Here is a 16,377-nt window from a genome sequence, read left to right on the forward strand (position 1 = left end):
GTCTTCTGCGCTTATGACATGATACGCTGAAATTAAGGGGGGGGGGTGTATGTCAAATTTGCCTAAACCAGCAGTGTGATTTAAGGCCCTGCTGTGAGCTTGATTTGGGCCCCCAAGGGAAAAAAAAAGATTTTGAGAAAAGTGACCTCAAAAAGTGAACTTGATGAAAAACAATGGCATTCTCCCCCCCCCCCCCCCAACAAACGAAATAAGATATCTTTGGCATTGTCCTTAGTCATTCCTGTGATGCTTCATTATGCTCTTTGTCTTTCTAGCCCTTCTTGTCTACTCCATAAGTCTTCAGGTGATGCTCGTCCAACATTCTTAGCTATAGTTGCTTCTGCCCAAAGAAGCACTTTTTAACATTTTCAGCCCCTGTGGAGAGAAACGCATTAAAACACCACATAGGTTTGAAAAAATTGGTTTTGGACTACAACTCCCATCGGCTGCATGGCCATATATTGGCGCCGATGGAAGTCATAGTTCAAGCACATCTTGGTATAGTACAGTGGTGCCTCGCAAGACGAAATTAATTCGTTCCGCGAGTCTCTCCGTCTAGCGGTTTTTTCGTCTTGCGAAGCAACCCTATTAGCGGATTAGCGCTATTAGCGGTTTAGCGGCGTTTAGCGGCTATTAAAGGCTTAAGGGATTAGCGGATTAGCTGCTAAAAGGCTATTAGCGGTTTAGCGGTTTAGGAAAAGGGGGTGGGGAGCGAAAAAAAAATCTCAAGACTCGCAAGACATTTTCGTCTTGCAAAGTAAGCCCATAGGGAAATTCGTCCTGCGAAGCGCATCGAAAAACGGAAAACCCTTTCGTCTAGCCGGTTTTCCGTCTTGCGAGGCATTCGTCTTGCAGGGCACCACTGTATTGTTGAAGTTAGATCAGAATCCCTCATGAGCTCTCAAGTGGGCCGGAACCAAAGAAAACTTCCAAGTCTGTCTGCTTCTGCGATGCTGTCTTCCTTTCTTTTTGGATGTACATATTTATCATTTCTCTCCTCTCCCCCCTTCCAACTTAGGTCGGGCTGGTGGTAGTTCTGGCAGAAATCTGTGGGTTAGTGGCCTTTCCTCTTCCACCAGAGCTACAGACCTGAAGAACCTATTTAGCAAATATGGAAAGGTAAGCATTTTTCAGAAACAAACAAGGCTGAAAGTATTGAGCTCGCCAGCCTTTTATTCAAGTTGTCCTTTTATACATGCCGGGCGAACGTCTTTCGTCTCCCCTCCCTTTCACTGCCCCTACCCTTCTTGGATTTAACCCATATCACTAAAAACCAACCCAAATAAATAGCTCTGGAACATAAACAGGCTGGGCTTCCTTCAGGCTGGAAGCTGCCACTAGTTTTGAAGAAGCCATTCTAAGCTGAAAACACATTCGCTTTGTAACTGGTTTTCATTCACCTTGCATCTGCACATGATCAATCTGTCGAGTGTATGTCAGCAGTAAACAATGGCGTCAGTGAAGTTAACTCCTTCTTCCAAGAAACCAAAACAGCACAGGTCTATCAGTGTATTATTCATGCATCAATCATATTGATGATCACATTGGCTACATTACATTGATTTCCTGCAAAGGGGTTCGGGCGAGACTTGCATTACCCCCCTCCAGCACACCTGCACTCTTTCATTCAAATGTAAATGTGAAGAAAATTTGTCTCTTAATGATGTCTGGCTTAATCATGAAACATTTTGCTAGAAATATTTGGTGCTGAATGGCACCCCAAACTGTTTCTGCAATACAGTGGTGCCTCGCAAGACGAAATTAATTCGTTCCGCGAGTTTTTTCATAGAGCGAGTTTTTTCGTCTTGCGAAGCACCACGGCGGGGAGGGGTGGGGAGAAGCAGGGCAGCTGCCACAGCCGGTCCTTGGACTCACCCGCGCCTTGTGGACACCGCGAGACGTGGCTGCTGGAGGGCGGCGGGGCTCAGGAGCGCGACTCTGGCTGCAACGCTGGCTGCTGGCAGCAACGGCTCCTGAGGGGAGCGCGCGAGGGCGGTGGGCAGCGGCGCGAGGCAGCCGGAAGGTCGGAGGGAGCCGGAGGAGCCATCAGCCGGAAGGTGGGAGGGAGCCAGAGGAGCGGGGAAGCGAGCGAGCGTGCGTGCGTGCAGTGACCGTCGCCATGACAGGAGAGGCAGGGCCGTTTCGTCTAGCGAAGCAAGCCCTTAGAAAAATCCGTCTTGCGAAGCACCTCAGAAAACGAAAAACCCTTTCGTCTAGCGGGTTTTTCGTCTTCTGAGGCATTCGTCTTGCGGGGCACCACTGTACATTGTCTTTAGTGTTGTATACAGTAATAATACAGTGGAACCTTGGTTCTCGAATGTCTCCGTTGACAGACAATTCGGAACCCGAATGCCGAAAACCGTTTGAACCGAGGGACATTCCTCCATTTTATCAATGGATTTTGCCGGCCGCCCTTTGATCTTCGGTTTTTGAAGGTTTCGGAAGTCGAATGGTCTTCTGGAATGGAGTACGTTTGAAAACTGAGGTTCCACTGTATGAGACATTTAGGAACCAACCCCCTAAACAGGGAGCACTGTTGACAGGCAAAAAAAAGGGGGGGGGGAATTGGGAAACTCCAGGTGCTTGAAATTATGGTTTATTCGAGGCCCCAGCCCTATGGTACGTTTAGGAGGCATTAATCCAGTTGCTGGCAGCTGGCAGAAACGTGCTTCTACTATTGCAGTGCAGTGGTGCCTCTGGTTACAAACACCTTGGGTTACAAACACTTTGGGTTTCAAACTCCCCTAACCGGAAGTAGTACCTCGGGTTAAGAACTTTACCTCAGGATGAGAACAGAAATTGTGTGCTGGCAGCATCCCCATTAGCTAAAGTGGTACCTCAGGTTAAGAACGATTTCAGGTTAAGAACGGACCTCCTGAACGAATTAAGTTTGTAACTGTACAGTGGAACCTTGGTATTCAAACAGCTCGGCTCCCGAACAAATCATCTCCCGAACACCACAAACCTGGAAATGAGTGTTCCGGGTTTGTGAACGTTTTTCGGAAGCCGAACGTCCGGCGCGGCTTCTGCGGCTTCCGATTGAGTACGGGAAGCTCCTGCAGCCAATCGGAAGCCGCGCCTTGGGTTTCGAACCGTTTCGGGAGTTGAATGGACTCCCGGAACGGATTCCTCCCCCCCCCTTTCTTGGTAATTTTGCTTCCTCCGGCATTGCTCTGCCAGAGTTGCCCATGTTCCTTTGCTCGCTGTCTCCCTGGCAGGTGGTGGGTGCAAAAGTAGTGACCAACGCCCGCAGTCCGGGCGCTCGCTGTTACGGCTTTGTCACCATGTCTTCATCCGAGGAAGCGACTAAATGCATCAACCATCTGCATCGGACAGAACTGCATGGGAAAATGATTTCCGTCGAAAAAGTGAGTTCTTTTGCTACCCACGAGAAATGCGACCGGAAACAGCCCACTCCTTCGTGGTAAACTTTACCCTGAAACGTACGCACAGGTCCCACGGTGAGAATGCTTGTTATTCACAAATTCAGTTATCTGAACGTAAAGAATTATGCCCAAACCTCACAATTCAGATATCCGAACAGCCAGGGTTTGCCCACTTCCTGACTTGTTTATGTTTTGTTGGTCACTGGCAGCTATTTCGGGGCAGAAATCATTTAGGGAGAGATTGAGATTGGACAAATCAGGGAGCAAGAGAAATCAGGCACATCATTTTTTCCTTTGTTTCTCTCTTTTTGGTTTGCTTGCAGCCATTTCAGGAAGGAACCATGGGGGGGAGGGGAAAGAAATTGAGCAAATCACAGATTAGAAATGTTCCCATAGAGAATAATGGAAATCGTCAGCCCATTATGCGAATGCTTGCCTTATGAACGATTTTCTGGGAACGCATTGTGTTTGGAAAGCGGGAACCACGTGCACCACCTTCAGGGGTGGGTGGGGAGAAGCATTTGAAAATTTCTTCCCCCCCCGCTATTTTGCAAGTGGTTCATCCCAGGAACAGCATCTTATTGTGCGATCCTACTCAGTGGCGTAGCGTGGGGTGTGCAGGGGGGGCCGACCGCACCGGGCGCAACATCTGGGGGTTAGGGTTAGGGGCAAGTCCACGGGTTAGGGGGCGCAAATTACTTGCCTTGCCCCGGGTGCTGACAACCCACGCTACGCCACTGATCCTACTGACTCATGTACACGCATGCCCCGGCCCTAAGCAATTTCCTCAATATCATTCCAGGCCAAAAACGAACCTGCCGGGAAAAAAGCATCGTCAGACAAGAAAGAAACAGAAGCCAAGAAGGAGAAGGACAGGCGTCACTCAACCGACTCCAAATCGGAAAAGTAAAGCAGGAGTTTTAATAATCCCCTGTGTGTCGGGCTTTGAAGCCGTTTCGTGACAAAGCATGAATGAGCAGAGCCAATGGAGGGCAGGAACGCTTCTGAATGCCAGTTGCTGGAAACCACAGGAGGGGAGGGTGTTCTTTTGTTTGGGCCTGGCTAGCACACTTCCCGCAAGCATTTAGTTTGGCCACTGCGAGAATACGATACTGGACTAGATGGGCCAGTGGCCTGATCCGACAGGCTGTCCTTGTGTTCCAGTGGCGTAGCGTGGGGGGTGCAGGGGGGGCCGGCCGCACCGGGCGCAACATCTGGGGGGGGGCGCTCGCACTCGCAGCTCTCTGCCCCTACCTGGCTCACTCACTCTCTCTCACTGCAGTGCTGGCTGTGCGAATCCGATCCGAGCCGCCGGGTCGCTGCCCACTGTGGAGGGGAGGGTGCCAGGCGTGCGGTGCGGAGAGAGAGCGAGGGACTATCTGGGGGAGGGACAGTGCAGCGGGGGGGGGGGGGCGCAAATTACTTGCCTTGCCCCGGGTGCTGACAACCCACGCTACGCCACTGTTGTGTTCTCACATTGTTCTGCATTATGTTATTTCCTACCTCCTTGCAAAGGGATGCTGCTGGCTCAGCCCTTCCGCCGGGGAAAGCAATTTGGCATTCCGCGGCCTGCTTGGGATACTGGGGCTCCAGTGCTATACCAGCTGCAGTGGCTCCGGTGGAGTACAGGATCAGGTTTAAGGTGCTGCTTTTAACCTTTAAAGCCCTAGGACTCTCGTACCTACGGGACCGCCTCTCCTGGTATGTCCCACAGAGGAACTCACGGTCTTCAAACAAAAACAGCTTGGAGGTCCCAGGCCACAGAGAGGGTAGGCTGGCCTCAACCAGAGCCAGGGCCTTTTCGGCCGTGGCCCCGATCTGGTGGAACGCTCTGTCACAAGAGACTAGGGCCATGCGGGACTTGACATCTTTCCGCAGGGCCTGCAAGACAGAGCTGTTCTACCAGGCCTTTGGCCAAGGCACAGTCTGACCCCCTCCTTCTGTAATCCTCTAGCCCAATGGTTGCCATTAATTTGATTCTGAATTGATTTTAGAATGAATTGATTTTAGAATGTTATGTTACTTTTATGGTTGTTAGCCGCTCTGAGCCCGGCTTCGGCTGGGGAGGGCGGGATATAAATAAATGATGATGATGATGATGATGTTCAGAGTAGAACCCCATGAAATTAATGGCCATGGAGACATGACAGCTGCTTCCAAGCTTGTGCACAAGGCTTCATTAGGTGATGAGCAGCGGTCAAATCCTGCTGCCTAGGCTGCACGATCCTGTTCCTTACTGAAACTAGGGCAAGCAGCCAATGAAGAATTAAACAGGGTCTTCCTGCCCATCCAGTGATGTCACCAGTGATGTCACTGGGTGGGTGGGTGTGGCTTTGGGGAAATTGCCATGATTGGTTTGCGGTCCAGAGGTTCTTCACCTCTGGATTGCAAACTTGCTTGAACAAGCCAAGATCTGGCTGCTACCGCTGGAAGCATTGGGCCAGGCTCAGCTCTAGCACCTAGAGAATGAAGGTTACTGCCACTCTTAAGCCAGAAATGTGGACAGCCTGTGTGTGTGTGTTCTCTCTCTGCTGCCCTCCAGTTTTGGGGGCAGTGGAGCTGTTCTGGGAGGAGTCGAAGGAAAAGAGGTCAGGGCTCTTGGTCGATGCAGCTGTGTTTTGTGCACACAGAGAAGCACATTGCCTCCTCTTTTCCCAGCCCAGGGTTCTGGATGTGTGCCGTGAATGGTCAAGAATGGGAATCTCATGGCGCTAGAATCCGCAAACTGGCTTCTGTAGCTTTGACTTCTTATGAAGGATATTCCCTTCTGCCCTTCAGAATCAGTTTCTAGGTCTGCTTATAAATAAAATGAAAAAGGAAACAGAAAATACAATAAAACCAGCAAATACAGGAAGCGTTTTAAATTTTATTTTAAAGGTGCTCAATTCTTTTTTTCTCTCTCTCTTAAAAGATTTTTGCTGACCACTTTATTTGTTAACATTGATGGGATGGTCTGATCTGCAAGGACATCTTAGCTGCACCTTTAGAATCCCGTAGGTTTACGGCAAAGGTGTGTGTGTATTTTAAGTTTTTGTGTGTGTGTGTTTTGCTATAATCTACTTGTAGGTCTCCTAGCCTTAAGAAAGAAGAAAAACTGGAGAAAAAGGATGACCCCAAAAAGTCAGAAGAGAAAGAGGCGGGAGACGGGAAAGAGGGGATCGAAACGGAGGAACAAAAAAAGGGATCCTCTGACCGTTCGCGATCGATTAAATCAGGTAACAAAAGCTGTGGGGGGTGGGTGGCTTTTTTAGTGTGATTTATGGCCCTGCTGAGAGCTTGATTCATGCATGTGAGGGGCGTGTGAGTGGGTTGGACATTTGTATCCGATATAGAAGGCCTCTGAATAATAGCACGCTACCCTCAGGAAAGGCATGGGTGGGATTCTGTTGGCAGAGAGGCTCTCACTAACCAGTTTGAACCTTTTCGTCAAGGGGAAGCTCTTGTAGGAGGCTCAATCCTGGCAGCTGAACAAATACTCTCGGAAGAGACTTGCTTAAAACCAGTCATTCCCAAATTGCTGTGCGCGGTGAGGAATAAATTAAAGAATTGAAAAGCTCCCTCGAGCCCAAAACAACCCCAGATGAGGCTGCCTGCTGCGTCTCTGCATGATCTGCAACTCTGATCTTGCCTGCTTCCATTTGGCCTAAGTTGGGGTAGTGGGTGCTGCTAACCCATGTGACTGCACTTGGTGCGATGGGGTCATTCAGTTGCTCCTGGTGCAGCAGAACGACCTGCCTCCGGAGCAGGCTGCCTTTCATTCCTCCACACGATGGGTTACTCTGGACCGAACAGTGACTCAGATAAATATACAGAGCATAGACTCATTTGATGCAGGCAAACTTTTCAAGAACAGCATTGAAACATGCCTTCAGTTCTCATTCGGAGGGGGAAATGCACCTTTGCTTTGGAAAATGCTAGGCTTGTGTTCATTTGTGCGTCTCAGAGGGGTACCTTGGAAGTACGTTTTGACCTATTCAGAGCAATTCCTTTTGTCTCCAGCCTCTGTGATGTATCCTGTTTCATATGGATATGTCGTTCCCTTTGTTCAGTTCGCTTTTGTGATGGCTTCCTCACTAGACACAAATCAACCTGTCTGATCTATCAAGGATACGAACAAGAAGGCATCTCTTAGCCTCTAATTTTACCTTGTTTGAATTGTTCTCTCTCCATCCCCCCCAGCCCCATTCTTCGGCAAACAGTAGCATCGGTGGACTTCTGTCTTGTTAAGTGTCAAATAGTTAAAGCAAGGGATAGGGACCAGTGGCCCTCTGTGTCAGGGTTCAGCAAACTTTTTCAGCAGGGGGCCGGTCCACTGTCCCTCAGACCTTGTGGGAGGCCTAGGTGTTGAAAAAAATCGTATTTTTTGCTCTATAAGACTCACTTTTTCCCTCCTAAAAAGTAAGGGGAAATGTGTGTGCGTCTTATGGAGCGAATGCAGGCTGCGCAGCTATCCCAGAAGCCACAACAGCAAGAGGGATTGCTGCTTTCACTGCACAGCGATCCCTCTTGCTGTTCTGGCTTCTGGGATTCAGAATATTTTTTTTCTTGTTTTCCTCCTCCAAAAACTAGATGCGTCTTGTGGTCTGGTGCGTCTAATAGAGCAAAAAATACGGTAATGAACGAATTCCTATGCCCCACAAATAACTCAGAGATGCATTTTAAATAATAGCACACATTATACTCATGTAAAAACATGCTGATTCCCGGACCGTCCGCAGCCTGGATTTAGAAGTTGATTGGGCTGGATCCGACCCCCGGGCCTTAGTTTGCCTATGTGCTAGGGGAAGGGCTACAGCTGAGTGGCAGAACATCTACTTTGCTTAAAGAACTTCTCAGCTTCAGATCCCTGATAAGTAAAGCTTTGAAAGACACTCCCCTCTCCCCCTGCCTGAAACCCCGGAGAGCTGCTGGCAGTCAGTGTAGGCAGTATTGAGCTAGATGGCTCAATAGTCTGACACAGTATAAGGCAGCTTTCTGTGTCCTTGCCAGCTCCCATCAGTCCCAGCCAATGTGGTCAGTACTCTGCATGATTGTTACATTCGCGACTCTTGACGTGCGCCGTTTTCAGTCCCAGAAGGGGGTGGAACGGGGCAGGGCTGGCTTACGCACGTCCGGACGTTCACGCTGCCTTAGAACGCAACTCCTTTGTAAATGGGGAGTTGCCTGCCAATAAAGAGCGATGACTAGTCTGATTTTTGCACTCGTTCCGGAGATCTGAAGTGCCTAAACCCATTGTTGCCTTGCAGAAAGCCGAGGAGCAGAGCGGACGGTGGTCATGGACAAGTCCAAAGGAGAGCCGGTGATTAGTGTGAAAACCACAACCACGTCAAAAGAGAGAGTGAGCCCTTGGTTTGGTGTCTTGAAACTAGACGGTGCAAAGAAAGGAAGGCCAGGGGGCCACACCCTTCTCTTTTGTAGTTCTAATAAATCGTCACCCCCAGCAGAGAAGTCCTGTCGCCCTTTGTGTAATGGAATAGTGTCACGGGAGTTGGAACGGTTTCAACTGAGCCTGTGTGGGCAGCAAGAGAAGGACCCAGAGATTTAAAAATTCCAGGAGGCATCATTCTGCTTCTAAAGCCAGGAGAGTGTGCAGCCTGTGGCCCTCAGCCCAATTTCACACGGGTGCCAGAAAGAGGAAAGGGAGGTGCCAGAAATAAAAGAGCCTGCCTTCCCACTTTTGGCTGCCCTCCTGCCAGTATACAGCCCTGGCACGTTGCCCCGAGGGAATGTGGTCCTTGACCTAAAAAACAGTTCCTGGCCTGTGTTCTAAAGCTCCTCAACTTACTTGAGCGCCCCTGTTTTTCACAGGGCTAGATGGACTTCTTTGGTGTGCTATCCAGTAGGGCTGGGCTTACGTTCTCACCTGTGATCTGTCCAGAAGTGCCTCTTGAGCCAGGGATGTGGGCCCTTCCTAACAAGATTACACCAGCGCTGTGTTGGGAGGAAGAGACGATTGGGGTGGTGGTGGTAATCTCTCTCCTTGTCCTCTCGGCAGGAAAGCGGACATCTCCCCGTTCTTTTGTGTCAATCTTTCTAATCCTTGCCTTTCACCCCCCCCCCCATATACTTCCCGACTCCAGAGCACAAAAAGCCACGACCGCAAGTCGGAGAGCAAAGAGAAGCAGGACATTCTGTCTTTTGACAAAATCAAAGAGCAGCGCGAACGAGAGCGGCAGAGGCAACGGGAGAGAGAAATCCGAGAGACCGAGCGGCGGAGGTAGGTTGGGATCCCCCTCGCCTCACCTGCGGAATTCTGCCCTCCGCAGAATGACAGGTGATTGGCATCGACACAGTTTCTGACCCGTGGACCTAAGGCGACCCTCCCTCCTTCTCTCTCCGGTTCACCCCCCCCTTCTCTTTTCATTGGCTGCACCCTGCGCCGCCCCTGAGTGCTTTTACCTGACTGAAATGTGTCCTCAAATTGTGATTCCTCTTCCTTGCCGGGAAGGGGAGGTGTTAAGGTGCTGGTGGCGGGGAAACCTCTGCGTTTTGTGGGTGGGTGGAATGTATCCTACTGCACAGAGTCCTAGCTGTTGCCACACCCACTTCTGGCGCCCAGGCCACACCCACAACACCAGCCTGTGGCCCCCCAGAAGCTTGCCCAAGAGGGAATGTAGCTTTCAGCCTGAAAAGGGTGTCCCTGCTTCTGAGATAAACACCAGCAGGCATTTCCAACCATCTTCAGCCTTAAAACAGGGACCTCTCGTCGTCATCTGTTTTAAGCGCAGGTGTGCTTGCATCTCCAGACGTTTTATTTATATGCTGTCCACCAGCAAAGTCTTCTGGGTGGTGAGCTTTGGAACGGTGGCACACCTTTCATAGGGTGAAATGATGATGATGATGATGAATTATTTATTGAATTTATATACCCCCCTCTACCCGCAGGTCTCAGTGTGGTTCACAGAAAATATCACAATATATAAAATCAAAATAAAAGACAATAGCCCAATAACATCCCCCACCCAAAGAGCCACATTTTAGAAGGGCATAGGATGTCACTCAGATCAACCAAAGGCCTAGTTAAAAAGGAACGTTTTTGCCTGGTACCTAAAGATGTATAATGGAGGTGCCAGGCGAACTTCCCTGGGGAGAGCATTCCACAGATAGGGAGCCACTGCAGAGCAGGCCCCGTTCTCGTGTTGCCACCTTCCGGACCTCTCGAGGAGGAGGTAAACGAAAGAACCTCAGAAGATCTCATGGTCTGGGTAGGTTCATATGGAAAGAGGTGGTCCTTGAGGTATTGCAGCCCTGAGCAGTTTAAGGCTTTATAGGTCAAAACCAACACTTTGAATTGGGCCCAGAAATTAACTGGTAGCCAGTGCAGTCGGACCAGGATTGGTGTAATTTGCTCAAACTGCCTTGCTCCGGTGAGCGACTTGGCCAGTGAATTCTGCACTAGCCAAAGTTTTCAAACCTTCAGAGGCAGCCCTGCATATAACGCATTGAAGTAATCTATTCCGTTAACCCCGCTTAGTGCAGACGCAGTGATATGTAATGGACGTAGCTAACTTAAGTTCGTTCATTTCCCTGGGTTGAACTTGTCCGGTTGCATTCCTGAGAGCAGTTCACAGGGGCCACCCTAGCTGTCAGGGTTTTGTGGTTAGGCAGTGGCAGAGAGAAAGAGAGAGAATATTTATGCGTGGGCTTACTCTGCCACTTAAAACTCCCCCTCTCCTATTAGGAGTAAAACTCTGGGGCAAGTGTTTACCACAGGGTGACTTTCAGCAGAACCACTGGAGGGAGCCCCAAAACTGCTTCTGGATCTCCTGTCCAGCTTAAGGGCTGCTCACTTGGTTGCTGGTGCTAAGAAGGTGCTGCTGTCCTTTCTTAAAAAAAGGCAGTGCTAAAGGCAGCTATCGCTTGATAGCTCTGTGCTGATGCTTGGTTCAAGTCTGCGGCTGGAGGAAGAAAGGAACTGATAGGCTTTCTATACTAATGGAGTGGAACTCCAATACGGGCTAACTCTCATTTGTTTCACCCTTGTTTCCATGCATGGCACGAGCACCCCAGAGGATTCGTTTTCTTTCTCTTTCTCTCTCTCCCCCCCCCCCCCCGGCTTTGAAATATTTCTGCCTTGGCGCAGCAGCCAGAGATCATTATCCAGTGATGACTTTGTGCTCCGTTGACATTATCTATTATGCAGTTGTCACTTGCCTCGGCATCTGTGCTATCTGCTTCAGTTTAATGGGGATTGTTCAGCTTCCGAGCGAAGCCTCCTGCATATTTTCCCCCTGCCGCTCCCATTGTTCCAAGTGGATATTTTAAAGGGCTCTTTATTATGTAGGAGTCTGACACATTTTTCCTCTTAGACTGGTGCTCATAGGCTGGCTGGTGAAACTCTTTCTTCCTTTCCCGTTCCGCTGATTAAACGTTGCCCGAGTACCTTTTTGTCTTTTCTGACACGTAATTATTACATTTCTCCTCTCTCCCCCCACCCCAGCGCTCATATATTCACTTCTCTATGGGTCTCTGTCCCTTCCCTTCCCTGCTCCCTCCATTTTATTTTTTCTCAATCGGTCTTGCAAGTTCTCTTTCTAGAGGTGTGGAGGATCCTGGGTTCCCCCTTTTGCTTCTTCAGGGGCAAGGACTTTTCCTGATTTCCACATTCCAGGAATCCACACTGCAGCAGCTCATATGCCGAAGGGTCTGCTGCAAATCTCCAGTGTGCCAGTAGCCTTTTTTTGGTGGGCAACCAGCTCAACCAGTACAGGGAAGGGGGCAGCCAAACCTTTTGAGGCTTCCCACTCAGCCGCTGGACCCCGTTTGTGTCTTAAAACAGGAATGGGACTGTTTCAGAACCTACTTAATGCTTTTTGCTGCCAAGGAGTGTGGTGGAGTCTCCTTCTTTGGAGGTCTTTAAGCAGAGGCTTGACAACCATATGTCAGGAGTGCTCTGATGGTGTTTCCTGCTTGGCAGGGGGTTGGACTCGATGGCCCTTGTGGTCTCTTCCAACTCTGATTCTCTGATTCTATGACAACCCCAAGCCCAGGAACAGAATAGTAGCTCTGTGTGTGTTTGTGTAAAGGTAAAGGTACCCCTGCCCGTACGGGCCAGTCGTGACCGACTCTAGGGTTGCGCGCTCATCTCGCTCAAGAGGCCGGGAGCCAGCGCCGTCTGAAGACACTTCTGGGTCACGTTGCCAGTGTGACGAAGCTGCACTGGCGAGCCAGCACCAGTGCCGCACACGGAAACGCCGTTTACCTTCCCGCTATAAAGCGGTACCTATTTATCTACTTGCACTTTGACGTGCTTTCGAACTGCTAGGTGGGCAGGAGCTGGGACCGAACGACGGGAGCTCACCCTGCCACGGGGATTCAAACCACCGACCTTACGATCAGCAAGTCCTAGGCACTGAGGTTTTACCCACAGCGCCACCCGCGTCCCTGTGTGTTTGTGTAGCCAGTTGCAAAATGATGGCTTTAAAGAGAGGTGTCTGTATTACTATGTGCACCCCATGACCTTTGTTCTGGGATGGAGTTTAAAGCACAACTCCACAGGCTGAGCGTTTTAACCCAAAGCTTTCATCACTAGCCGACAGAACTGTTCAAAGATCTGCCCAGGGGCAGCCAATCAGTACTCAGGCTTTGCATGTGCGAGGGACTTTCTATTGCTTAAACCAGGCTTCCTCAAACTCGGCCTTCCAGACGTTTATGAGACTACAATTCCCATCATCCCTGACCACTGGTCCTGCTAGCTAGGGATCATGGGAGTTGTAGGCCAAGAACATCTGGAGGGCCGAGTTTGAGGAAGCCTGGCTTAAACTATTGGGAGTCTAAAACCCTTCCTAATCTACTGCAAACAACCTAGCGATCTACGCAGCTTCCCTGCCCTAGGACACAGCCAGCACACTCAGGTGACTTCCTGCTGCTGGGGTTGTGGATGCAGAGTTCAGTAGATTCTGTTTTTTTAAACATATGATTTATTCATTGTAGAGGCCCAGGTCTTTAACTTTGCGTATGATTCTTGAGTGCAAAGGTGACTTTTGGCATTTGAAGACAAGCGTGCTGTGCTGGTATACTGACCTCAGAACCCAAAACGGTTCAGTTTCTTGCTTTGTAAGGTGACCTTGAGTCACCATGCACATGGCAGATAGCAGACCAGTTAAGAGCTGCCAAGTTGGTTTCTCCTGGCCATGACCTGTCAGAAGTTGAGAAGATGCCGGTGGTTATTGTAATTTCCTATTGATTAATCCCAAAGTACAGTGGTGCCCCGCAAGACGAATGCCTCGCAAGATGGAAAACCCGCTAGACGAAAGGGTTTTTCGTTTTGGAGGTGCTTCGCAGGACGAATTTCTCTATGGGCTTGTTTCGCAAGACGAAAATGTCTTGCGATTCCTGGGTTTTTTTTTCCGCTCCCCACCCCCTTTTTCTAAGGCACTAAGCTGCTAATAGCCTTTTAGCAGCTAATCCGCTAATCCCTTAAGCCGCTAATAGCCGCTAATAGCCTCTATAGCGCTAATCCGCTAATGGGCTTGCTTCGCAAGACGAAAAAACCGCTAGACGAAGAGACTCACGGAACGGATTCTTTTCGTCTTGCGAGGCACCACTGTAACAAGATGCACTCCTGCCAACCTAGCAGTTTGAAAGCAAGTCATAGTGCAAGTAGATAAATAGGTACCGCTCCGGCGGGAAGGTAAATGGCGTTTCCGTGCGCTGCTCTGGTTTGCCAGAAGCAGCTTAGTCATGCTGGCCACATGACCTGGAAGCTGTACGCAGGCTCCCTTGGCCAATAAAGCGAGATGACAACCTAGTGATCTATGCAGCCTCCCTGCCCTAGGACACAGCCAGCACACTCAGGTGACTTCCTGCTGTCGGGGCTGGGGATGCAGAGTTCAGTAGCAGCCTGGCACTCTGCCCTTACTGATCCTCTTGCTGGGGAAACCGGTCCACCTCTGCAAGGATCCCTTGGGGTCTGCCCTATACAGGCACTTTTTAACCTTAAAAAAGCTGGAGGACGGTGGCTGGGGGCCCATGCAGTATTGTTGAGAGGACACCATACATTGTATGCTGTTCTATAAATTGTAGGAAACACTTGGGCATAAATATTTGGAGAAGTGCATAGTAGTGGTTGCTACCCTAAGAATATGGGTAAGATTAAATACAGTGGTGCCCCGCAAGACGAATGCCTCGCAAGACGGAAAACCCGCTAGACGAAAGGGTTTTCCGTTTTTCAATGCACTTCGCAGGACAAATTTCTCTATGGGCTTGCTTCGCAAGACGAAAATGTCTTGCGATTCTTGCAATTTTTTTTCGCTTCCCACCCCCTTTTTCTAAGGCACTAAGCTGCTAATAGCCTTTTAGCAGCTAATCCGCTAATCCCTTAAGCCTTTAATAGCCACTAAACCGCTAATAGCGCTAATCCGCTAATGGGGTTGCTTCGCAAGATGAAAAAACCGCTAGACGAAGAGACTCGCGGAACGGATTCTTTTCGTCTTGCGAGGCACCACTGTACCTTGTTTCATTCGGGCAGGTCTGCAACATATAATGCAACATATAATTCGGGCAGGTCTGCAACATATAAGGTCTAGAGGGTGGCAACACAAGAACAGGGCCTTCTCTGCAGTGGCTCCCCGTCTGTGGAATGCTCTCCCCAGGGAAGGTCGCTTGGTGTGATGGCTTGAGAATACTCTTCGCAAGAAATGCTTCTGCTCACTCAGAGATACATAGATACAGCTTTTATTTTACATATGTACAAGCAGCACACATAATTACACGTCCGAATCCTGTGAGTCAGATTCCCGGAGTGATTTACGCCCGCCCCTTTTCCAGCAGAAGAGGCGCGGCATTCTCAATTGATGTCTCTGCCCTCTCCGCTTTAACCCTCTCCGTTCCTGAGCAGATGGGACTGGCACTGCATCGCTATCTGTGCCAGAACTTCCTGTGCGGGGTTGAGGCTCTGCTCCAGCACCTGAGAGCCTTTCCTCCTCCTGGCTTCCCCCCCTTTCCTGCACTGGTTCTTCCTGCCCCCCTTCGTCTGCTCTTCTCTCCTACTCCCCTTCGTTCTCCGTCAATACCATGACACTTGGTGCCTTCATTGTACACTTTAGGCACCAGGCAAAAATGTTCCTTTTTAACCTGGCCTTTGGTTGAGCTGATTTACACCCTATGCCCTTTTAAAATGTGTGTGTTTTTTGTGGGGGGAGGCTATTGGGGGGTTGTTTTTATTTTTATTATTCTTCATTTTGTGGTTTTATATCTTGATTTAATTCTGTGAATCACTCTGAGACCCCCGGGTATAGGGCGGTATATAATTAAATAATTAACAACAACATCAACAACTTAATTAATTCTCAGTGAAGACTGCTGCGCAGCTTGCCTAAAGCCATGCGGCCTCCCTTGAGATTGAAGATTCTGGTTTTTTTAACATAGGATTTATTCATTGTAGAGGTCCAGGTCTTTAACTTTGCGTATGATTCTTGGGTGTTCAGCGTTGCCTCCGGTTGCTAACAGAATCCGTTCAGGAGGTCCGGCTGCATCCCGAGGAATTCGCAACCAGAGGACCGCTTCTGTGCACGAGCGCTGCACAATTTAGCGCTTCTGCGCATAGAAGGCTTCTCTTTTTACTCTATGCGTGTGCGGCGAAACCCAGAAAAATACTTCTGGGATTGCTGCGTTTGCATCCCGAAGTTTACGTATCCAGAGGGATACGTAAGCGGAGGTATAGGTAAATGGACCCCTGACCATTAGGTCCTGGCTGACTCTGGGGTTGCGGTGCTCATCTTGCTTTATTGGCCGAGGGAGCCGGCGTACAGCTTCCGGGTCATGTGGCCAGCAGGACTAAGCCGCTTCTGGCAAACCAGAGCAGTGCACGGAAACGCCATTTACCTTCCCGCTGGAGCGGTACCTATTTATCTGCTTGCACACGACGTGCTTTCGAACTGCTAGGTGGGCAGGAGCAGGAACCGAGAAACAGGAGCTCACCCCGTCATTGCGGGGATTCGAACCGCCAACCTTCTGATCCGCAAATCCTAGGCTCTGTGGTTTAACCCAC

The 16,377-nt window shown here is 49.7% G+C and overlaps 1 protein-coding gene across 3 annotated transcripts in view; it reads left to right on the plus strand.

Moving 5' to 3' along the window:
- The window catches only part of LOC310668323 (scaffold attachment factor B2-like), a 40,103-nt gene that overhangs the window by 11,093 nt on the left and 12,633 nt on the right, over window positions 1–16,377 (plus strand). For all 3 annotated transcript variants that reach the window (XM_083421443.1, XM_083421441.1, XM_083421442.1), the window contains 6 exons: window positions 1,019–1,119; window positions 3,219–3,368; window positions 4,189–4,292; window positions 6,453–6,601; window positions 8,633–8,724; window positions 9,467–9,603. In XM_083421443.1, the coding sequence (XP_083277569.1) occupies window positions 1,019–1,119; window positions 3,219–3,368; window positions 4,189–4,292; window positions 6,453–6,601; window positions 8,633–8,724; window positions 9,467–9,603 (733 nt within the window). The remainder of the gene's footprint in view (window positions 1–1,018; window positions 1,120–3,218; window positions 3,369–4,188; window positions 4,293–6,452; window positions 6,602–8,632; window positions 8,725–9,466; window positions 9,604–16,377) is intronic.

This window comes from Podarcis tiliguerta (genome assembly GCF_965153285.1).
Source record: "Podarcis tiliguerta genome assembly, chromosome: 18".
NCBI lineage: Eukaryota > Metazoa > Chordata > Lepidosauria > Squamata > Lacertidae > Podarcis > Podarcis tiliguerta.